The following is a 24123-nucleotide window of genomic DNA, read 5'->3' as shown; positions in this document are numbered from 1 at the left end:
ATCCTTCGAGTCCCGTTTTAATCGCTAAGCGACAGTGCAGCTTAAACGCGTCTCGAGTTTGGGCCGCCGGTCTTCAGGCTCTTAGTGCGTTGGATTGGTCGAGCGTGGATGAAGCTTACGGTTCGGTTCGCAGATCCTTCCAGAAGGCGACGTTGCCCAAGTCGCGATCCTCGGCCATGGTCATATTGTTCGGATCGACCATGCGAAGGTATCTCACGGTAGCCTCTGCGCCCTTCTGAACCACGGGCTCCCATGTGACGCCGGGAATGCTGGGGTTCCTGCACATTCATCAATTATAGGTCCCGTTCTAATTCGGAGTATCACCAGTACAGTACGGAAACGTGTGTGTGTTCAATAATTTGCCTGGACCATCCATACCAGTCCTACAATTTACTACAACACTATTTCTAACAGCGAAGTCTCAAGTGGTTTCAACACGGTTAGCGCGACTCCTTGAAAAACAAGGACGGTTTCAACAGCTGGATTTTTGGACTTATTTTGCTGATTGGATGATGTTTGTCGCCATCCTGGACAAACGGCTGGCCGGAACTAGACCAAATTTGGTTTCGAGGTGGGCCGGCACCCTCCTAACCGAGGGGGCAAAAACTCGGGATTTTCGTGTACACATGATTCGGAAAACGCAATGATTGCGCATGGTTTTAATTGATTTCATGGCTGATTTTGCCTTATTTCGCGACGCACCAGGGTGATGTTGAGCGTGATTGCGTGTGATTGTGTTCGGAAAGAAATGATTTCGGACTGATTTGGCCTGGTTTCGTGTGATTCTGCCAATTTCGGTCGATTTTAGTGTTTTTGGCTGATTTCGGATTGCTTGATTTCGCGTGATTCTCAATGATTCGCGTGTGATTTCGGGGGCCGTGTACACATGATTGCGCGAGTTTTTGCCCCCTCGCTCCTAACCCGATTCCGAAGTCAAAAGTCCCGGACACCAAGTAGGCTCGTGGCCAGAGCTACTTTGGCCTCGAAAAAATCACCACTTCCTCCTCCGCCTGGACGGCGGCCTCGTGGTACGTCCTCGTATCTCCGAAAGTACTGGACGTAGAAGAAAACGGACTTTGGCGTTGGCCACTGTGAGACCCGGCAGCCTCAACGGCACGGAGAAACATGGGGGTCGTCATGGTGAACCCCAGGGGACGTCATCGGGGACCTCATGACGTGGTCGACGACGTAACTCGAGCTTTTGCGGACAAACAAGGCGGTTCCTTGAATCGGCAGAGACCAACCAAGGCGTCCCCTTGGAAGTGCACCCCAAAAACAAGGCGGGCCGTTGGAATTTGTCTGGAGTCCAAGAAAACAAGGGACTGGCCTTGGAAAACAAGGGAGCCTCCTTAGAATGGGAGCACACTTTCAAGGAACTTCCTTGAAGTGTTCCATCTTTCCTTGTTTTTCAAAGACCGTCCTTGTTTTTCAAGGAGTCGCGCTAACCGTGAAAGTGTCATCGGCTGTTGGGCAAATGACCTATAGTCCACTTACGAGGTTTGGATGAAGGCAAACCACATGTCAAGGATGGTTCTGCGGATGATGAGATCATCCTGCCGGTGGAAGACTCCGCTCTGCTCCAGCGGATACAGTTGGTCATCAGAATGGCCAACGCCCAGTCCGCCGGCGTAATTGCTGTACTCTCCGCGGTGAGCGAACTCATACACGTACACGGGCTGCGACTGCACCGCCGCGCGCTTCGAGATGTGGCTGGACACCCCGGACATGAAGTTGCCGTCGGTCATGAGCTGTTCCCCGAGAAAACGTCTTGTTATCCCCACACGGAAAGAACGGCTTTGCTGGTTTTCCCAAGACCTCCCAGAAAATCATGCATGTTTTTACGTTAGGTAAGTGTCTCAGACCTGAGACACTTCCCTTGCCCTTGTAAGGTAAAGACATAAGTGTTACATCCCGATTTTGATCATATTTTGGGAATCTTTTCCACTATGCAATAGACAAATTTTCCGCTTAATAGTTGCTGCTGAGATATATTACAACAATTTTGAAAGTTAAGGTCCAACTTTCCAACGACACTTGTTTGATATCCAAAAGTATGATTTGTTTGATTTTGGAGTAAAAGAACAAAATTGTTCCTCCTTGTAAAAGTCAAAAACATTTAAACAACTCAAAATCATATTTTTGACCATAAAGCCTCCAAACGGACTTAAAGGTCTGATTTCTGAACAAAAACTTTGCGCTCCAAAATCTAAGAAAAAAAATCACAATTTTGGACCATTTGAAGGCCTTTTGTAAGAACGAAAAGAAAACTTTTTGCTCCAAAATTTAAAAAAATCCCCCAAGAACAGCTTTTGTACACTGCTAAATCTGAAGCATTGTTGAAAGCTTCATTCGGTCATAAAACTGCGCTTGAAAACTTTACGCCTGAAGTCAAGCGTATCGAAGAAATTCTCCCATGCACATGAGGTATGCTAAACCTACCTTCAGCAGCTGCTCCTTTGACGATGCCAGAGAATTGTTCTGGAGGTAAAACTTGCGGATTTTCCGGGCGAGTATCGGTCTGTCTGCTTCAGGCACTCGTTTGTCGTGGAAGCTGAGCAGCTGCGGTGCCACTGTCTCCCAGTGCTCGTCCAGGTCCCTTACCAGCGAGTCGTTCAAGATGAATTCTGAATCGTAAAAAACGCTGATAACCCGACGAAGTATTTTGGCCATATACAAGCTATTTCACTGTCATTCCACTTGCGATACAGACCGCACTTTCTGCGCAATACAAATTTGATCACACTTTACTGTGATGATCATAGCAAAAAGGTGTGATGAGCTACAGTATCGCAGAATTTTGCAATGATCATTGCAAAAAACTGTAATGATTCGAGATTTTGTGTTATCATCGCAGTTTTTTGCAATAATTCCGATTTTCATTGCAGAAAGTTGCGATGATCATTGCAGAATTTTGTGCGATACTGAAGTCATTGCATCTCAGGAGCAATGATTCGTGGGAATCACATTTTGGATATCATCACGCATTTTTGTGTTGAAAGTATCGTAACTTGGATAACAGTGTTGTTGTACTAAGATTTTGTAGATTACGAGGTACTTTGGTTAAGCTTATGTATGTTCAAACTTTCGTTAGACCAGGATACTCATGTTTGTAAATACAAAAGAAGTAAAAGCACAGGCCAATATCACTAGTCCTGAAATTTCACACCAAATTTGAACCCACAATGTCCCTTTGTTTGGTTCGAATCGCGCTAACCACCGACCTGCACTCTCAGCACGTTAATGACCTTTTCCTCATTAATTACGTATTCCTATAAACGGCAATAATACTTGGTATTTTCTAAGTAAGTATGACTAATTTCCTTTGTAAAATTATGGACAAAACAAAATTTTCAGTACATTACTCAATATTTCCTAAGTAGTTCTTTAAAAAAAAGAAGTGCGTATTATGGTTGCACAAATTACTTCCATAAGTGCCGACAAAATGATAAAAAAGTCAATAACGTGCTGAGAGTGTGCATTTTTCGCATTGGTTAATAGAAATTCGACGATCTCACAATAGCTGCTTCAGGCACCTATCAAAATTTATGATTTTGATCTTAAGTTACAGTATGAAAAGATCCTATGATCAGGTTTGACGTCCCAAATGTCATCCGTCCGCTAAAAAATTGGCGGAAGCAGTCATTTTTGACCTTACGTAGTGTACTACCCCCTTTGAGATCCCTTTTGGTCGGTTCTGCACAAAGAATCTCATTTAAGACGCAGGCGAATTTCCCAAAGTTTAATCATTTGATACAGCTTTAAATAAAACGCAATCGTTACGTTATCCATACTAACATAAAGAGGAAAGATAGAAGAGTCCAGTGGTGCTTGTAAGAATGCATTCCGTTAGCTCTCTTATCCGTCCCATATGATGGTTCGTATCCGCGAAAATCGTTTAGGGTTTAGTTCTTCCTTCCGAAACGACCAGCCAAGATCTTATACATTGAAATGGTTAAGTAATAATTTTTAATAGGTCCCCTCGAAGGAACGCCGCAGAATATCCATTCCTGCCATAAACTGCCCTGGACTAGCTACATCCATTTCTGCCTCACCTCCCGCGGGAAACAGCCCTTCGATGGGAACAAACCCGAGCAGTAGAGGCACGTCCATGACGGCGTTGACGTCCTCCAGCACCTTCTCCGGCTTGTCAGTCAGAAAGACGCCGTCGACGACAACGGAAAACGGCGAGAAGGGGTTCCCCATCCAAGGCTAGACGCGAAGAGGAAAAGCAGAATTCTCTGGGAAAAGTCACACAAACGTCCTTCCAGGCGTTTTATGTATGTTTTGTTTATTCCACTGTAAACATTTGAGTCGTCACTCAATGAAAATTTCAAGGCTAATTTTCCTTACAACAATGTCATCAAAACAATTCAGGACATTGTTGTCACGCCCTATGTGTTACGAGATTGTCATCTTTTGAAAGTGATGAGAATATCATCCACGTTTTTGTCATAAAAAGACAACAATTTTTTACAATGTGTGGAGGACGCTGCTATACGGATCGAGGGGGTTTTGAATCCTCTGGTTCGCATACAGAGCAATCGTAAGCATCAGTACGTCCGGTAAAAAGGTGTGGCTGCCACACGGCCGCGTAGCAGCGCGTTCTGCTGTAGTAGTGGCAGCCTTTGCCGCCTTTGCTCCTGCAACAGCCGCCTGTGGCAGTGGCAGCTACCGCCGTTTGGCAGGCCAGGCTCCTTTTTAAGGGGGGACCCTGGTGAAAAAATCGCCAAAATTCCAATAGAGCTAATTTATTTAATACGTGCAACGCCTTCCCATGACCCCCTCCGATTTTGACCAAATTTTTTTTCTGAGATGCCCTTATGGTAAGAAAAAACATCCTAAAATATTAGGTCGCTAAAAAATTTATTAGCCGAGAAAAACAATGTTTTCTAAATTTGCCACTTTTTTTACCTAATTTGGGAGTTTCTTTACTATTTTGAGGTTTATGGTGCTTAGTGGCTGAAAATCAGTTTCCTTATGTAAAATTGCCCAAGGAACAAGAATATAGTCACAGATTTGATCTACGGCCGATATCTTGAGAAATACTTACCCAAAACGACCAAATTTTACTGAAAATACCCAAATTTTGGGGAAACGGTCAAAAATATTTTTTTATCCACGATCCGTTGACGCCATCTTGTAGAAAAAGAGCTAATAAAGCTCATGAGCACACGCCCAGGTTCGTAGCTCAAACCGTTTAGAAGCTGTAAGGCGTCAAAGTTGGAGGTTTTTTCAGGGGGCCTGAAAACCGACACTTTTGACCTCTGCGCTCAATGTCCGTCACCCGAGCCGTGAGCCGTACCAGCCATGATCCTTGCTTTCGAGGTGAGGTCTGCGTGCGCAATGGGAGTCAAGAAGAGGGTGAAGCGGCACAGCGTTTCTGAACAGGGTCCTCTTTAGAGCGCCTGAACAGCCGAGGGTTGGTATAAGCTCACCAAACGGCGCTTGGAAAGCACTTGCTGCACCGTGGGCTCGCTCAAGGCCACGGACAATGCTATTCGGTGTAAGTCTCAAACTGTCGCCCTCGACAAGCTTCGGATTCTGTTGGCTGCCCCTTCCTTCTCTCTCTTTCCCACATGGTCCAAAGCCGTTGCCCCCGACCCCTCAACCTGCCCCCAATACCGGATATTTTGTGTGTTGTTTCAGATGAATTTCAAGCTTTTTGTCGGAAGCTGTCGCCCTTTGGTAAGCTTAGGAAGTTCTTCGGAGTCTGTCAGCGTTTCCCCGGCGGTTTTCTCGCTTTCCCAACCCTGAGGGGTCGAGGGCAAGGGGTTTGAAAAGTTGGGAAAGGGTGGAAAACAGCAAGGGGCAGCCGACGACTTGCGATTCTCTCCCGAACCTTCCTGAGGGCGACAGCTGGAGCATGGTGAAAACGGAACCTGTTTTCCCAGGAAGCTTTTGGTAGAGACACAGGCCACTTCCAGAGAGTTCCTGGGAAAACCAGGTTCCGTTTTTACCGTGAGACCATAACCGAACAAAAGCTTGAAATTCGTCTCAAACAACACACAAGTTATCCAGTGTTTGGGAGGTTAAGGGGTCGAGGGCGGTGGTTCGGCAGGGAAAGGAAGAAGAAGAAGAAGAGTGAGGAGGGGGGTGGAGATTGCGGCCGACAGAATCCAAAGCTGTTAGAAGGCGTTAGCTCGCTGTCTGAAGGTTGAAACAGGTTTCCCGTTTTCGTTTTCCCTAAATTTGGCCTTCTTAATAGGGTGAAACTTTCTATTTTCTCTGACCTTTTTCTCTAGTTTTATTCGCAAGGTTCAATACTTTAAGGAGGTATAAATAGGTATTAAATACGATATTATTGATTTCCGGAGCGAAACGCATGAGCTAAGCAAGCACCCCTACTTCGCATTACTTACACCTCATGCCAGCTTTTAAAATTTTCCCAATCCTGGTTGCGATTTTCCCTTACCTAGTTACGGTTTTCCCTGACCTCCAACGTCTCTTTAAATTTCCATTACTTTACTATGACTCCCCTTATTTCTCTGACCAGTGTGAACGTATGAACCTGGCGTTGCCCTCGAGCTGTCGACCGCACTCTCAGACTGTTATTGACTTGTCTGTAGTTAAAGAGAATTTTACACAGCAATAAAAAGTACTGTTATTATATATGTAAGATTTTGTTCGTTATATGACCTAGGGTCAGGGCGGGGAAGAACTGGACAGGGGGAAAAACTGGACACCCCATATTTTACTTCAAATACCGTAGGCACAGGAAAAACAACTATCAAAAGTTGTTCCGTGGCATCAGCGGTTCATTACACGACAGTTGTCAGGTCAGTACATACGGCAATTGAAGTAAAATGTGGGGTGTCCAGTTCTTCCCCTGTCCAGTTTTTCCCCGCCCTGATCCTAAGCAGATGATTTTCAAGCTTTTGTTCGGTTATGGTCTCAAGCTGTCGCCCTCAGGAAGGTTCGGGAGAGAATCGCAAGTCGTCGGCTGCCCCTTGCTGTTTTCCACCCTTTCCCAACTTTTCAAACCCCTCGCCCCCGACCCCTCAGGGTTGGGAAAGCGAGAAAACCGCCGGGGAAACGCTGACAGATTCCGAAGAACTTCCTAAGCTTACCAAAGGGCGACAGCTTCCGACAAAAAGCTTGAAAATTTATCTGAAACAACACACAAAATATCCGGTATTGGGGGCAGGTTGAGGGGTCGGGGGCAACGGCTTTGGACCATGTGGGAAAGAGAGAGAAGGAAGAGGCAGCCAAGAGAATCCGAAGCTTGTCGAGGGCGACAGTTTGAGACTTACACTGAATGGCATTCTCCGTGGCCTCGAGCGAGCCCACGGTGCAGCAAGTGCTTCCCAAGCGCCGTTGGGTGAGCTTACCAACCCTCGGCTGTTCAGGCGCTCTAAAGAGGACCCTGTTCAGAAACGCTGTGCCGCTTCACCCTCTTCTTGACTCCCATTGCGCACGCAGACCTCACCTCGAAAGCAAGGATCATGGCTGGTACGGCTCACGGCTCGGGTGCCGGACATTGAGCGCAGAGGTCAAAAGTGCCGTTTTCAGGCCCCCTCAAAAAAGCTCCAACTTTGACGCCTTACAGCTTCTAAACGGTTTACGAACCTGGGCGTGTGCTCATTAGCTTTATTAACTCTTGTTCTACAAGATGGCGTCAACGGATCGTGGGTAAAAAATATTTTTGACCGTTTCCCCAAAATTTGGGTATTTTCAGTAAAATTTGGTCGTTTTGGGTAAGTATTTCTCAAGATATCGGTCGTAGGTCAAATCTGTGACTATATTCTTGTTCCTTGGGCAATTTTACATAAGAATACTGATTTTCAGCCACTTAGAACAAAAAACCTCAGAGTAGTAAAGAAACTCCCAATTTAGGTAAAAAAAGTGGCAAATTTAGAAAACATTGGTTTTCTTGGCCAATAATTTTTTTAGCGACCTAATATTTTAGGATGTTTTTTCTTACCATAAGGGCATCTCAGAAAAAAATCTTGGTCAAAATCGGAGGGGGTCATGGGAAGGCGTTGCACGTATTAAATAAATTAGCTCATTAATAGTATTTTCAAAGTTCATAGATAGAAATGTGCATAGAAGGTTTCAGATTCAACAGGTTGAACACCTTTAAGCTAAGTGGGTAGTTTCTTTATCATTTGGAAGGAAATAACATTGAGATCAGTTGTCGTTGGCTTCTACGCTCAACTTCACAGCTTTGCTCAGTCGACAAAAAATTTTGTCGTAGAAAGACTTCCTGCGTTCCTGGTTGACACCTACATGAGTCGTCTTGCATGGACTCTATTCATTGATGACTTGTCGACAAATTTTAGTGACGGAATCTTGATATCAGCCCTACTTTTTTTAAAACACACTTGAAAGTTTGAAAAAAAGGGAAAAAAATCACTTTTTTTTAAATGTTAAAATTTGAAAACTCATATCTCAGGACAGAAGTTGAATTTGAAAATTCCGTCACTAAAATCTCTTCTATACATCTTTAGGATAACCCAAAAAAATTTTCAAGATTTGCCGTCCCAATGAAAGACGCAGGAAGATTTTTCCCCAACGCCCCAAAAAACACAAAAAAGCCACTTTTCTCAGAGACCGTTCAACATTTTGGATTGAATTTTTTTTTGGGAACTCCCCTAATGACCTAATAATTAAGAAAATTTTAACTTTCTGGGATTATTTTGAAGCCTACTTGAAAGTTTCACCAGGGTCCCCCCTTAAAGCAGCCAGGCTACCCCGCCCTTCCGCACCCCCTTGGCTGCCCCCCCACCACACATTGCCTCCAGCGCACCGGCGCTCGGGCTAAGAGCGGTCCATGTGCCTCCCTCCTAAACGAGTCAGATAGTCTCGGGGTAGCACGGTGCGCTCCGAGTCGGAAGGGAGGGGATTAACTCCTCGCGCCGAATGTTTTGCCGCGGCGCTCATTTGGCTGCAACGGCCGCGCGTAGCAGCCAGCTGCAACGCCACACGCGGCAGCATTGGCTGTAACGCGTGGCGTAAGGGAGGGTGGGGCACCTAGTGACACTTTTTGGATTTTGGCACTCACTCCGATACTGTGCGAGAAATGAATCTGCTTACACCCCAAAGGTTGCTTTGATTTCCTTGATCGCAAAAACATGATGTGGCTTTTTGACAACCCCTTTTTCTATTATTTACATAGCTTCCCGCAGACCTCTGCACTTGTCACTTGGTGCCCCAGCCCGGGGCACCTAGTGACAGTCATAAAACTCACATTACCAGCATAGAGCGACGCTCCAGCTTATTAAAAATTATCTTTTTTAGACTCTTTAAGCTTTTGAAATATCAACCATTCTGAACGGCGTCTTTTTCCCAAGAAACTGCATTTTACTAATTGCCAATCAAATTCAATGTTCTACAAAATTATGTCGTACAAATTAGTCTCTTTTATGTTTCGTTGTGTGACAATCGGTGACAATTTACTTCGCGGTTGCCAAACCGATGTTTTGAAACGTTTAAACGTTGAAAAACGGACATAAAATGTGTCTGTCACTACCTGCCCGGGGGCCATTTCCGTTCAAAATTTTATATTAAGGAAATGAAATCATATGTTTGAGCTGGTTCAGCGAAAAAAACTTACTAAAGGTCCTTATTATAGATTAAAAGTGCCAGAACGATCGGCAGTGCCCTGTACTGGAAGAATAACGAGAAAACATTTTGGAAAAAGTCGTAAAATCTGTGATTTTTGGTAATTTTTATTTTTCTTTTTTTCTAGGAGCTAAACCATTTTTTTCAAAGTCTCACTTTCACTTGAACATGATTCCACAGAACAAAAACCTTTAGATAAGCCAAATGAAGGTGTCTGAAAGTGCCATAGGGTGGCCAGGGCACCCCCGTGTCACTAGGTGCCCCCGTCACTAGGTGCCCCACCCTCCCTTAGCAGGCGCGGCTAAAAGACGTGAGGCAGCCGCGTCTGCGAGCTTGGAACGCGACAACGGCTCCTTTACAAAGCAGGCACACTTTTGCAGTGCGCAGTTATTACGATCCTACTGCTCCTCAAAAGTCGGGTGCCTTTACAGTTTTGGGGTGAAATTGGTATATATCTTATTCGTAATACGCATTATGACCAGTAATAACCTATCAGAGCGTACAGAGTACAACGCGAGGAACTCTGTATTGCCCTTGTTTGGCGACACATTTTTGAATCGCCCTATTTTGGTCCTCCGTACCCTTAGCCCATTTTCACTGTTGTCCGTGATAGCAGGGTTTTGGTATCCAGGACTTAATGATGATTTTATTTGAAATTCGAGACAACAAAGCCGTTTTTGTATATACAGTAAAAGGGGTGAATTCTTTCCATCTCTAACTGCACAAAACTATCCATAAGTTACCCAAAGCGTGCATCAGCCACGACTAAAGTGAAGCGTGCATCAGCCACGACTAAAGGGTCACTGAAAAATGTGGCGGCGTTGACACTTCTTGCCGATTCAGAAGCAGGACTGCAATGTCACGCCAAAGGATGGCGGCATGACAAGAAAGCGAAGCCAAAGAATGGCGGGAGTCAAAAGTGACGCCAATTTTCGGTTCGGTGAGTCCTGACCCTTCCATGTGCAGTGGTGTGGGCCATTCGAGGGGCGAATCTCAAGTGTGCTCATGTGTACAAATTCACCCGTTCTCGGCGTACTCACAAGTTTCAAAATTTGCTAGTTTTTTTCCCGATTTGCCGTTTAGTGCGGTATAAAACGCTAAACAAAGCGTCAAAACGTTTTCAAATGTAAAGTCTGAGAGTGTGAAGTAAGGTGCACACCAGAACGACGAGTTCTTCACCCCCCGGGGTCATGCGTTTCAATGGCATGGCAGACACATGACAATCAACTCTTGTCGAATACCTCGAAGTGCTCCGCTGCCAGGCCGATGAGTTGAGAGGCAGGCTTGCTCTGCAGGCAGTCGATCTTGTCCGCCGTGGTGCTGCCGGTGCATCCCACCAGGTCGGCCACGCGGTCGGCGTTCTCGCGAGCAGAGTGCTGCTGAGCCCAGGGGTTGAGCGGGGTGCCACTCGTGCCGATCACTCTGTGGAACAAACCTGGCAAGGGAAACGTGATAAAACTGCTGAACCTGGCAATCTACTTGGTACACACTTATGCATTCTTGCAAGTACGACAAACACCAAGGTCGATTTTATTTTAAGTTTATTCTTGAGGTTAGAGTTGCACCTCAAACCTAACTGTCTACTAAGTACACACTCACAAACGCATGCTTGGCCGAGTACACACTTACAAACGCATGCTTGGCCAAGTACACACTTACAAATGTATGCTTGGCAAGTACACCCTTATAAACACCTATACTTAGCATGGAGTCATACGGCGCCAAGCATGCGTTTGTGTGTACTTGGCCAAGCATGCATTTGTACGTGAGTACTTGCAAGCATGCATTTGTAAGTGTGTAAGGGAGTATCACTGTTATCCAAGTTGCGATACTTTCTACAACACCAAAACGTGCGATGGTATCCGAAATGTGATTCCCACGAATCATTGCTCCTGAGATGCAATGACTTCTGTATCGATCAAAATTCTGCAATGATCATCGCAACTTTCTGCAATGAAAATCTGAATTATTGCAAAAATCTGCGATGATGACAACACAAAATCTGGAATCATTGCAGTTTTTCGCAATGATCATTGCAAAATTCTGCGATACTGAAGCTCATCACACCTATTAGCAATGTTTATCACCGAAAAGTGCGATGAAATTTGTATTGCGCAGAAAGTGTGGTCTGTATCGCAAGTGAAATAACAGTGATGGGGCGATTTGTAACAGGGGCGATTCGTAACAACTGCGTTTATTAATTTAAGTGGAGGGAGCTGATGAAAATCTGAGTATGGCCCCTCTTTCGCTTCAAGTACAGGGCCCTTCAACAATCGAAGCGGATGTGAGCGGTGCTCAGGTATAGTTTTGGAGGGCGTCTGAAATATAGGGTACACCGAAAACAGACAAATCTTTTATTTTGAGTTCTAGGAAGTTTCTGTCTGATGCTCCCCAGGTATGAATCACCATCGAAGTACCGTTGGGGCCTTGAAGCGTGACCCCTTTACAATGTAAACACGTGGCATAAGTTGCTTTTACTTTGTCCAGTGATAGTTAGGGACGGATTTCTTGCGTAACAGGCATTTGGGGTGATTCGTAATAGACCCGTATAAAAACAAGAATTTAAGTAGTTTTTGCAATTAAATGCTTGAATTATTTCTCGAATCATCTGCTGCCTTAATCCAATACATTTACACAGCTCGAAATGCATTTTAAAGCGAGTTATTCTATTCTTTCCTCTAAAATTGAAAAAAAGTGAGGTTAGGATTGACATAGCTGATCAGTTAATGCTGAGGCGGTCAATAGCAGCTTGTAATGTAGATTTTAAGGCGTCTGCAGGACATCCGAAGAACAACCGCTGGAGGAGATAACATTCCCGACGATGTTTCATTTAATGTGTAGGATGTTATGAAAAGCCCCATGGCTGTTACAAATCACCCCATGCTGGGGCGATTCGTAACAGCATGCAAGGGTTTGGAAGGCGTCTTAGATTTCAAAGATTACGGACTCAAGACTGATCCAATGGAGCTGCACAGTCTAGATAAAGGGCCAGACTGCTCCACTAGCACAAGTTTGACACCGATATGCAGAATGTTCTTAATTTTGTGTAGAGAATTCCGAAATCTGTTACAAATCGCCCCATACTCCCTTACTTAGTAGAAAGTTAGGTTTGTAGAGTAAACTCTTTCAAAGCTACAACTGAATAACGACCGAACGTTTTGCAACTGCAACTCTTGTAGAGTTACCTCTCGACAGCGGCGACATGGTGTGCAGCAAACAGCTGGCGCAGCCGGCGGAGTTGCCCACCAGCGTGACGCTGTCCTTGTTCCCGCCGAAGTAGTGAATGTTGCGCTGCACCCACTTCAGGGCCTCCACCTGGTCCAACATGCCCAGGTTGCCCCGCAGGTCCTCGTCCTCAAAGCTCATGTAACCTGTAAACGCAACAGGTGAGTTGGAGGAAATGTACACTTTTAACTGCATAGAGATCATTTTGGTAAAGAATATAAACAGATAAATCCGCAATTTTTAAAAAAAAATGTCTTTAGACCTTAAGGGCTGTGACCCTTTTGTTAGATATTGTACACTCAAAGTGTTCGTGTACCATTATACACGGGGTGTTGCAAGCTATTTCAAAAGTGTGCCTGAATCTGCTTATATTTAAGCACGTGTATGTTATGTAATATGCAAATTCCACGCATGAACAAAATCGCAAGTTACACGCTCGAAATGCTGCGTTATGCCAGGTTTAAGTGACAGGGGAAGAGTTTGCCTGGGCCACTATAAATCCAAAGGTGATATTATTAGTATCTGTTTTGACCGAAATTTGGCGATTCTTCGAAGTGACTATATTTGGCAATAATCTAGTTGTTGCACAACTACTCAACACTGCGAAGGTGAGTACGGAACATGTCATGTCGGGTCAAAAATTTGCCTTGACCGTCCGTTCCTGCCTTACTACGGAACTTCTGTCCTATTTTTCCGTTCCGTTCCATTTTCGCCAGTATATTTTTCGTACTTAAGTACGAAATATTTTACAGTGAAATACTATATTGCAGTAGCGTATTTACCGCTTTAATGGCGTAGCTTTCACTTTATCACACCAAAACTGTTATAGTCTGGCGTCAGACCGGCCTTTTCAACGCTGCTGATTGTATGAAACTAGTCACATTAGGAATAAAAGTGTTGTCTTCGACAGAGCATACCAAGCACGCTGAGGCGGTATGCGACGACGACTAGGACCACGTCGTAGTCCATGACGTATTGCACGCCGGAGCGGGGACCCCACTCTGCCATGAAACCACCGCCATGGATAAGAACCAGCACGGGCAGGTCACCAGTGACGTACTAGATCAAACATGAAACGGCTTCGGCTGAACAACACTCCATAGAAGAAGCTGCAATAAAAGCCGATGAACTCGAAGGTGATTCTCAATTCAAAGCACCCACGCGGCGTCGTTGTTAAAACACATTGCGGGGCCGAATGAAGGGGTTAGGATAGTGCGAAACGGACAAAATTTTCGTCTTCACGGCCGTAAGGTGTCCGGTGTAAAAATCAGAAAAAAAAACGTTAATACTAACGCTAACGTGAAAGCAGATGATACTGACAAGAATGTTAATCTCAGTGTATTGCAATTCATGATTAACACGTGGTTTAATGGACGAAAATGTTAATTTTGATTTAACTATTGAAGGTTTAGTGCGAACAAGTTTCTCATATGCAACGCTCGACCAGCCGCCCTATCAAGTTTAATCCCGCATTGTGATTGAAGGCGGAAACATAGTATCAGAAGCCATGCAAATACGACAACCAATTTTAATATTTGTAATTTTGAAAATTTGAATGGTGCATTGCAAAGAACGGGAGGATACGATTAAAACAATATAAGGGTTGTGAACATGTAAAATTGATCGTTCGACCGCTAGAGGCGAAAAACCACAAAATCTGGCGCCGGGACGCCGCGAAGCCGGGACAGCCTCCGCCTGTGTAGGCGGGGTGGGGGGGCTTGTGGCTGAGGACCGAGGCGGCTGCTCAGCGCTGCTTATCGCTGTCGGGTTGGGTATCGCGTCCGATCGCGTCGAGGGCGTTGTGAACGGTTGCGACATGAGATAGTTGATCCAGGAAGCGGAAGAAGGGGATAACTCAATTTTGGCCACTTTTCAGGAGAAACCAAAAACTGTTAGCAGGGTTAACTAAAACAAAACAAATGAATGTAGAAGATGTTAATAATTTTAATAAGTATTGGTAAAATTTTGGAAAAAAAACAAAAGTGTAAGGTCACTCCGTAGAGGATTTCTGCGACTTATCACTTTCCGTTAAATGGAAAACCGAGTCAGCTCACCTTATATTTCCTAAACAAAGAGGAATTTTGGAGACAAGTCAAGTGGAACAATAGTCTGCATAAAGTGTATGTTACCTGGGTATTTTTTGGACTAGCTCTTGGTTCCAAATTGAAATTTAAAAATTAGGGGGGGTTAGTTGAGTTGATTCTTTTTACACTAGATTCATAAAATACAAGTGAGTTATATCCTTTTGCCATTTGTCAAACGGACTCATGTGGACTTCGTTGAGTTATCTCCCTTTTCCAATGAAATTTAGACCGTAAAAGGGGTTAAGTCGAGTTATACCCTTTTTCCATGTGGATTTTCTCCTTAACTGCTTGGAATTCAGTCAAATTTGGTGTAATGATGGAAACCATTCTAAGGCACAATAATAAAATAAAAACTCAATTTGGGGATAAGTCAAGTTATTCCCTTCTTCCGCTTCCTGGATCAGTTACTGTCATGGGTAAGCTACGGGAGCCAGCGGATTCGTCACCTGCTCCAATATTCGGAGTAAATTTGTAAAAGCAGGCCGGCAAATTATTGGAGCAGGTTTGACGAATCCACTGGCTCCCGTAGCTTATCCATAACAGTAATTATCTCAGGGTTGCGACTTCATTCGTCCGACACGAGGTCCGACACGTCTTGATAAGCAAACCTCGACAACCCACTAAGAGCAAGAACATCAATTGTGGGCTCTGACCTGGTACCAAGGGGTGAATCACAAGTGTTCCCATGTGTGCACATTTTCCAGCACCTGTAATCAATTTACTGAAACGTTTTGATAAAGCAAAAGTCACAAATGTTTTGCGTAATTTGGTGTAGGTTGTCGTTTTAGACTTCAAGTTGGGCCTAAAAACGTTGCCAAATGTGAAATTTTCGAGTCTTTTTCAGGTGTATTCATACGCACTCATTTGTACAGCAGAGCGCTCAGTGATTCACCACCCCTCGCCTGGTGCTTACATTCGAGGTGAAGACTTGTAGATGCAAACAGTCCTCTTCACCGATCACATCTTGGAAGGTCCTCGGCTGTTGTATGCACATCGGGTCGAGTTCGTTGGTGGCGTTGAACTGATCGTCAGGGAGGTCTTTGGGCACCGGTGGCTGCAGTAAATTGTGCACACTTTAAAAGCTTTGCCACATCACAGTAAATTCAAAGTCGATATTTTGAGCACCTTTATTGGAGATACAATAGGGTATTTTAACGAATCCCTGGCCCGGAAGTAAAAGAACAAAAGTAAGAACCAAAACGGCTTCTGCGCATGCGCAGAGGTCCCCTCTCCACTCTGAGGCAGCGTCTGCGCATGCTCAGAAGCCGTTTTGGTTCTTACTTTTATTCTTTGACTTCCGGGCCGGGGATTCGTTAAAATACCCTATTGTGTATCGCCAACTATCAGCCTTATGGAAAAGTGTTGCCTTCAAACCAGCGGCGATACTTTTACTATGTATTGCCGCGATTTGGCTAGAAACTTTAAACAAATCAACGGGGCAAGTTCTTAGATTACTGCCAGATTTTGGCGATACCCAAAAGTATCGCCGGTTTGAAGGCAAGATATTTCGGCAAGGCCGCTTCTTGACGACACTACCGGCAATGGCAATAATATGGTGAATCATCGCCTTAGGAGTGATGGCTTCAAATTGTTTGAACACTAGTAATCTTTCTGCTTTGTTGGGCCCACACAAGTGTTGTTACCAGTGAATGACACCAAAAGCGCTAACAAGTGACAAAACTAAACTCATTTCAAAGGCAACAAAATTTTATAGCATTACGGAAAAGTATTGCCTTAAAAAAGGGCGATACACAAAAGTATCGCCAAAATTGGCGATATTTTGGAGTACTGCCCGTTTTGGCAATAAACGTCGAACAAATCAAGGGGAGAAGACCTTGGTTTAATGCCGTGGTTTTGGCAATCGAAAAGTATTGCCAAATTTTGGCGATACTTTTTTGTATCGCCGTTCTGAAGACAAAACTTTTCCGTAAAGCCGTTTATTGGCGATACTCAATTCACTGGTACTTTGACAATGTGACGAAAGTCCACAATCTCTTATTTTTCAGGAGAGTCAAAACAAGTCTAAAATTTGAGCTGCAAAATAGAGTTTTGGGATTTGATGGTTGAGTTTAACACCATAGAATCCTGAAGGCATGAGTTTTTCTTTAGGTTCAAGAGCCATTGCAATCGGCAGCTTAGTTCCCGAGATAGTGGACTTTCCCGCCATTTCTCAGCGTACGAAAATGAGGCCCAAAACGACGAAAGTCCAACCGTACTTTGACAAAACGACGAAAGTCCAACCGTACTTTGATAAAACGACGAAAGTCCATACGTAATTTGACAATATGGCGAAAGTCCACCTTTACTGCTAACACAAATTAAATGAAACTTTTCAACTCTGGCATGTTTTATGTTCATGCCGTCACTGAACTCATGAATAATTATCTTAATTGGAAAGCAATAGTTACCTACGACCGGTTTTGCAGTTGGGACTTTCGTCATTTGTCAAAGTACGGTTGGACTTTCGTCGTTTTGTCAAAGAACGGCTGGACTTTCCTCATCTTGTCAAAGTACAGTTGGACTTTCGTCATTTTGTCAAAGTACAGTTGGACTTTCGTCATTTTGTCAAAGTACGGCTGGACTTTCGTCATTTTGTCAAAGTACAGTTGGACTTTCGTCATTTTGAAGTATTTTCCTACGCTGAATCTATTAGAGATATCGACATATGCTTTTCACCAGTCGACAGAAAATCAAAAGTTCTAGAACGCAGCCAAAAATCTCATTTTAACAAAATTTTGGACTTTCGTCACTCTGTCAAAGTATCAGTGAATTGTATCGCCAAAAAATGTACTTTAGTATCGCCGTTGCATTTGCAGTGCAGCGTCACTAAGAACACAATGTGTGTACTCTACTCAGCGCACACTTGTGTTCCATGTGTGCACTTAGTGCACTATTTAGTTTTCAATACCCGCTTCAACTGTACCCTCGTGTTGCTCCGTCACCTTGAACCTGAGCTTGCCGACGGGGGGCTCGGTGAAGGGGATGCCCCAGAAAGCAGCGTAGTCCCTGGCTCCGACTCCTTCCCGCAGCCCGGCGCTCCGCAGACGCTTGCCCGTTACGCTGCCCCTGCCGTACGTGATGGAGGGGTTCTCGGGCAGCTCGGCGGCGGCGGCACTGAGGACGGCCGCCACGGCGATGGGCAGGAAGAGGTTCATGGCGGTTAAAACCATCAACGGCCGCGCACCCAAAAAAAAATCTACGAAGAAAATGAAGGCATTGCAAAGTAGCTCTGAATTATGAAGAAATGGTTCATGTTACAAAGGCTTTTGCTCCATTCACTGTGGCAAAAAGGTACGGAGAATTCTGTTAATTTTTTTGCCAGAATTCTCCGTAGCCCTCTTATCAATATTCTCTGTAGGCTCTTACAGTATTCTCCGTAGGGCCGCACAGTATTCTCTGTAAGTCCGCACAGTCTTCTCCGTAGGACCTGGAAGACTGTATAGTCCTACGGAGATCACTGTAAGGTCCTACGGAGAATACTGTGCGGTCCTACAGAAAATACTGTAAGAGCCTACGGAGAATATTGATAAGGGGGCTACGGAGAATTACCACAGGCTGTTTACAGAATATTCCGTAGCTTTTTGCCACAGTGTTATACGAAGCATTTTTTTTTTCGTACATCCTACAATGCCTTCGTTTTCTTCGTAGCACGAAGCGACTCTACGTAGCACGAAGCGACGCTTCGTAGAGTTTTCACTGAGCGCGTGCGACGCCCAAGGACGGCGGCGGCGGAATGGCACTGGCCACGTGAGGACGGAGCAGTCGCATGCGCGACTTGATCTCACTAAGCTCCAAGATTATGGATCTGGCGGTCAAGTGTCTTCCCGAGAGATACGTTGCGTCTGCTCCTAATCGCTGCCCCGGCATTGCCTTGCGTTCATCAACAAGAGTGAAAGTTTGTAGGTTTAACGCCATCGCGCCGAACACTGTGAGAAAAAAGTACGGAAAAAGTACGGAACATGTCTGGTCAATAATTTGCCTCGACCGTCCGTACTTGCCAACTACGGAACGTTCCGTACTCTTTTTCCGTACCCATTTACATGGGTTCATATGGAGCAAGTGGGTCATTCCACGTCAAGTCGACAAGGCCTCTGCCACCCTGGTCACCGAATTGATTCTTCTTTTCAGGGTTTGTTACCCCCATGGTACTAGTTTATGACCGGTACAAAGTTTTTCGAAAGTGGCCCCAGGCGCTGAGATATGGCGAAAACCTTTTTTCTCAAATTGTTGCACCGACGCGACTTTGAAGGTCGATAGCGTCGGTAATATGCATCGTACACCAAATCCGCGACCAGATTTGGAAAGAGGAAGAAAAATCGAATCTTTCAGCAAAGATCACTTTTATGTTTCAAGATTTTTTGTAACTTTCAAACTTTTACTAAGTTTTAAAATTTGCACAGTTTCCAAGTACCTTAACCAAATTTGACCCCCGTTGGCTTAAAACTTAGCTTGAACCTTCTTCTAATCAGAAATGTTGACCACAAAAAACGTTTTGGACCGTTCTCGAGAACGACCCATTTCCGTGGACCTCTGCAACACCCTTTTTCACTACTAAACGGTTTTTAGCGCACCCAGCTCGGTCTGGGCGCCCTTCGTGACCTAATCCAGGTTCCGGGTGTCTAGCGCCCCTTCCGGGTAGGCAACCCACCGTGTCCGGGTGCACTAGAACCCGACGGGTTCCCTCTTGAAGCATGGATTTAGCTCAGAAGTTGCGAAAATCTGGGGCCGAAATTGCAGACGATTAACTGTAGCAGGGGCTGTTTAGGGGTGGACGCCTGATCGTAGGCAACCACCATCACTTGCGCCTATAGGTGAGCCTCCCCTGTCGGGGCTCCTTAAACCGCGCCCGAGCTGTCGTCTAATCTTTCAAGTTTAAGCGCCTGGTTCCCAAAAGAAAGCGTGAAGAGGATCCAGCGTCTTACCTGCGTGGTTCATGAATTCGAAGCAACTTGTAGAAAACCCAAGACGTTCTAAAGCAGCCCTTAGATAAAGGGCATGAACATTGGAGAGTGCTGGAATCGTATTAGGTCTCTAGCGGAGAAGGGTTCAATAGACTGCAGAGGCGGGTCCAGAAGCGACGTTCGGGCGGGGCAGTTGCACTTTTAGCCTTCGTACAGGGGCAAAGTTTAACTTTTTGCCTACTTACAAATGCACAGTATGGGGTTAAATAGCCTGTGCCCTCCACCCCCCGGCGCTGGTGCCTTCGGGTGTTTAGTGCCGGTCTGGACAGGACGTTATACTCTCGTGGCCGTTGACTGCCGGGAGACGCTTCGCTCCAAATTTGGCGGCCCTCAAGCTGGGTGCCTTTGTCGTCTGTCGTACTTTTTGCACACTCTAAGTCTTACGAAGAAATTTCCCATATTGCAAAGGAAATGGCGCACGCATAATACGGAGGTGGATTTTCTTTGTATTACGCAGGATTTTCTTTGTATCTTACAATGAAAAAGCTAAAAAGATTCGTATTACGAAGGAATATTCCTTCGTATTATACTTGAGCCGAATTCACTGTAACATACGAATAACATAGGTCAAATTTCATTGCAAGACATTAAGAGTGCAGGACCAAGTGCCTCTTACTATCTGGCACCTTTGTCCACCTTTGTCGCCTAGTCCATAAGAGCGTGACTGGTCTCAGGTTCCAGATATGATGAAGCAACTTGCCTTCGGCCATAGCTTGGCAGCAGCAAAGGTGCGTCGAGAGCAGGCCCGTTGCGGATTGATTTGATGACCTTGAGACTAAGCGACAGAGGTGCCCACAAATTGAGCAAAATTTCACGCCCTAAAAAATAGAGCGGCCTACAAGGGTGCCCCGTTTCAGGACATTCCAATTTCTCTGACTCGGGATGGGGGAAGTAAATTACGTCTGTAGAAGGTGCACACCACCATGAGAGGACATTCCATGATTTTCATAAACCACTCTGCAAACTCAAGTGTGTGCCAGGCACACACTTCCTGGTGCATGCCTGCAGGCACACATTTCCTGGTGCATGCCTGGCGGGCCACATTTTTTCTGCATGCCTGGCAGGCACACACTTCCTGGTGCATGCCTCAGGCGCACACTTGCTTGTATGCATGCATAAGCGACGGCAAGTGTGTGCCTGCAGGCATGCACCGGGAAAGTGTGTCCCTGCAGGCGGCACCAGGAAAGTGTGTGCCTGCAGGCATGCACCAAGAAGTGCATGCCTGGCACACACTTGATTTTGCAGAGCATTGCGCCCCCTTTTGGACCTAAAGCTATACAAGAAAGTGTCGTTGGACGGGGAAACCAGCAGAGGGGAATTCCGGGGAAATATAAGTAGATTCTCTGCACACGCCTGGAGGGTAGGAAACCCGTAGACCGGCTCAAATTTCCCGAAGGTTCGAAATGCCGATGCGCGGAAACGGAATTGGGTTTCCCTTTTCCCGGGATTCTAAGACTCGGGGAATTTTTTGGGGGTTTTTGAGGTCACCGGAAGTGGTCCCGCACGGCGGGGTAAGTTAGGCGCACTGCTAATTCGTAGACCAGCAGTAAAGGGGCCCTTAATATTCATTTTACGGGATATTCATGAAACAAAAGTTGTCAGAAATGGTAAAATTTAATAAAATATAAAATGTCTGTTTTCAAAAATCAAAATTTGCAATCTGGGTGCCTACCTGTGAGGGTAACTGGCGCCTATTTTAGTCGGAACCTCAAAATGAAGGGATTAAGGCGTAAAACTGTTCGACAATCAATTTGCCCCTTCTGGTGGTGCTATTTTGAGTGCCCAATCTTCTTTGGTATAACGGAATTTTTGGGGGGCCCTTTTGAGAATATTGTCCTGTTTGCGCTTGGGCCCCGGTTGTGGCTAATAGCTCGTTTTCTTTTTGTTTTACTCGGTGCTTTTGGAATATTCAATCGCGGAGATATAAAAAGCGCGAGAACGGAGAAGAAAATCCGGACGGACAGGCCTTTAGCCTTTGAAGTCTAAAATAAAATTTCTGAACAAATTACTTTCATTGGCTTCACCATTCCCTATCTCCAACCGATCTTTACTAAAATTGTGATGAAAGTAAGCGATTTGATAACTTTGCTTCACCAATGCACATTCGCATGGACCAGGTCAAAACCCATTTCGCGAGAGCTTCCTTTTGTCTTAGAATTCATCCTACTCGGAAGCTTTTATTTCGATTAATAGATTGATCGCCACGAGCCTGAACTCATTTGAGTATACTCCCACGGCACAACTGATGCTTTCTATTGTAAGTGTGTTGCATTGAGTACTACACTCCGAAGAGTGCGTATTCTGATGACTTTGCCAAGAAGTTCAGAATAGGACGAGCTTTTCGTTACCCTTCTCATCAAAACCGTCGTAAAAACCGTTTGGCGCGTACTCTTACGTACTGATATGGAAGTCTCAAATTTTGATGTGGCAGACTGTTCCTGAGCTCACACCTTACTCCCAGGTAGAGCAGTGTTCATCACACAAAATTACTATGTGGGTTTTTCTGCGCGCTAATGCACGAAATTGTACATGCATTCGTAACGCACGAATTTGTGCGCGATAATGCACGATTTCGTGCGCGTATGCAGGAAATCGTGCATTGCGCGCAAAAATTCGTGCGTTACGAAGTGCATGTACAATTTCGTGCATTAGCGCGCAGAAAAACCTACATAGTAATTTAGTGTGATTGACGAATTGCTCCAATAGATGTATACTAGCTTTAATATAAAACGACACTTACGTGACTCTCCCACCCACACTCAAAAACAAACAGTCTGCCTTCGGTTTTGAAGACTTTCCTCGCAGTGCCCGGGTCACCACGCTCCAGCCCTTCGCAGTGTGGCTTTTTCCTAGTTTCCGCGCTAATACTATGTCGTATTGAATCTTCGGAAATCACAGAGTAAAAACGAGAAGAAACCGAGCTTAGCCACAATCCTGGCGCCCAAACGCAAACAAACAATACTCATTTAAAGGCCCCCCAAATTTAAACCGTTGGACCAGAAGAGGATTGGGCACTCAAAAAAGCACCACCAGAAGGGCCAAATCGACTGTCGAACAGTTTTACGCCTTGATCCACTTCATTTGAGGCTCCGAGCTAAAATAGACGCCAGTTACCCTTACAGGTAGGCACCCAGATTGCAAATTTTGAGTTTTGGAAATCATAATTTCATATTTTTAATTAATTGACCATTTCTGACAACTTTTGTTTCATGGAATATGCCCGTAAAATGATATTAAAGCCGCTTAACTGCTGGTCTATGTATTAGCAGTGCGCCTAACTTACCCTGCCGTGCGGGACCACTTCCGGTGACCTAAAAAACCCAAAAAATGCTCAGAGTCTTAGAATTCGGAAAGGGAAACCCAATTTCCCTTTCCGCGCATCGACATTTCGAACCTTCGGGAAATTTGAGCCCGGGCTAGAAACCCGTCGGGTTCTAGTGCACCCGGACACGGTGGGTTGCCTACCCGGAAGGGGCGCTAGACACCCGGAACCTGGATTAGGTCACGAAGGGCGCCCAGCCGATGGGTGTAAACCGTTTAATAGTGAAAAGGGGTGTGCAGAGGTCCACGGAAATGGGTCGTTCTCGAGAACGGCCCCAAAAGTTTTTTGTGGTCAACATTTCTGATTAGAAGAAGGTTCAAGCTAAGTTTTTTAAACCAACGGGGGTCAAAATTTTGGGTTTAAAGGGACTTGGAAACTGTGCAAAATTTTTAAACCCTTTGTAAAAATTTGAAATTACAAAAAAACCCTTTAAACATAAAAGTGATCTTTGCTGAAAGATTCGATTTTTCTTCCTCTTTCCAAATCTGGTCGCGGATTTGGTGTACGATGCATATTACCGACGCTATCGACCTTCAAAGTCGCGTCGGTGCAACAATTGAGAAAAAAGGTTTTCGCCATATCTCAGCCCCTGGGGCCACTTTCGAAAAAATTGTACCCGGGCATAAACTAGTACCCTGGGGGTAACAAACCCTGAAAAGAAGAATCAAAATTTGGTGACCAGGGTGGCAGAGGCCCTGTCGACTTGACGTGGAAAAGACCCAAGTACGGAACGTTCCGTACTTTTCTCCTTACCTCCGTACTATATTTTTTTGTACCATTTCCGTACTAAAGTACGGAATTTTTTTACAGTGAAGCCAATTTGGGTGGAGAGGCCTAGGTGCCGACGGCGCACAGGGTTTCCCCGGGGGGGTTTCGCCGAGGGGTTACCCACTCCGGGAAACATGTGTACACTCAGTCCGGGAATCATTCCTAAATCTTTCAAAAAATTTTATGGAAAATTCTCATAGTT

At 45.1% G+C, this 24123-nt stretch overlaps 1 protein-coding gene across 2 annotated transcripts in view; it reads right to left on the bottom strand.

Moving 5' to 3' along the window:
• The window catches only part of LOC117653692 (venom carboxylesterase-6-like), a 23538-nt gene extending 4901 nt beyond the window's left edge, over positions 1–18637 (bottom strand). The window contains exons 1-10 of one of the 2 annotated variants that reach the window (XM_034399527.1): positions 18490–18637; positions 17813–18066; positions 15784–15924; positions 13704–13845; positions 12747–12932; positions 10803–10996; positions 4053–4209; positions 2440–2624; positions 1495–1748; positions 120–278 (exon numbers count right to left, since the gene is read on the bottom strand). In XM_034399527.1, coding sequence (XP_034255418.1) covers positions 120–278; positions 1495–1748; positions 2440–2624; positions 4053–4209; positions 10803–10996; positions 12747–12932; positions 13704–13845; positions 15784–15924; positions 17813–18040 — 1646 coding nt within the window. In that variant the 5' untranslated portion in view covers positions 18041–18066; positions 18490–18637. Of the gene's footprint in view, positions 1–119; positions 279–1494; positions 1749–2439; positions 2625–4052; positions 4210–10802; positions 10997–12746; positions 12933–13703; positions 13846–15783; positions 15925–17793; positions 18067–18489 lie in introns of those variants that run through there. The other variant, XM_034399528.1, reaches the window with a different exon arrangement.
• Between the last annotated feature and the right edge of the window lie 5486 nt (positions 18638–24123).

This window comes from Thrips palmi, unplaced genomic scaffold, assembly GCF_012932325.1.
Source record: "Thrips palmi isolate BJ-2018 unplaced genomic scaffold, TpBJ-2018v1 HiC_scaffold_8, whole genome shotgun sequence".
Classification (NCBI taxonomy): domain Eukaryota; kingdom Metazoa; phylum Arthropoda; class Insecta; order Thysanoptera; family Thripidae; genus Thrips; species Thrips palmi.
This window is presented reverse-complemented; position numbering and strand designations above follow the sequence as displayed.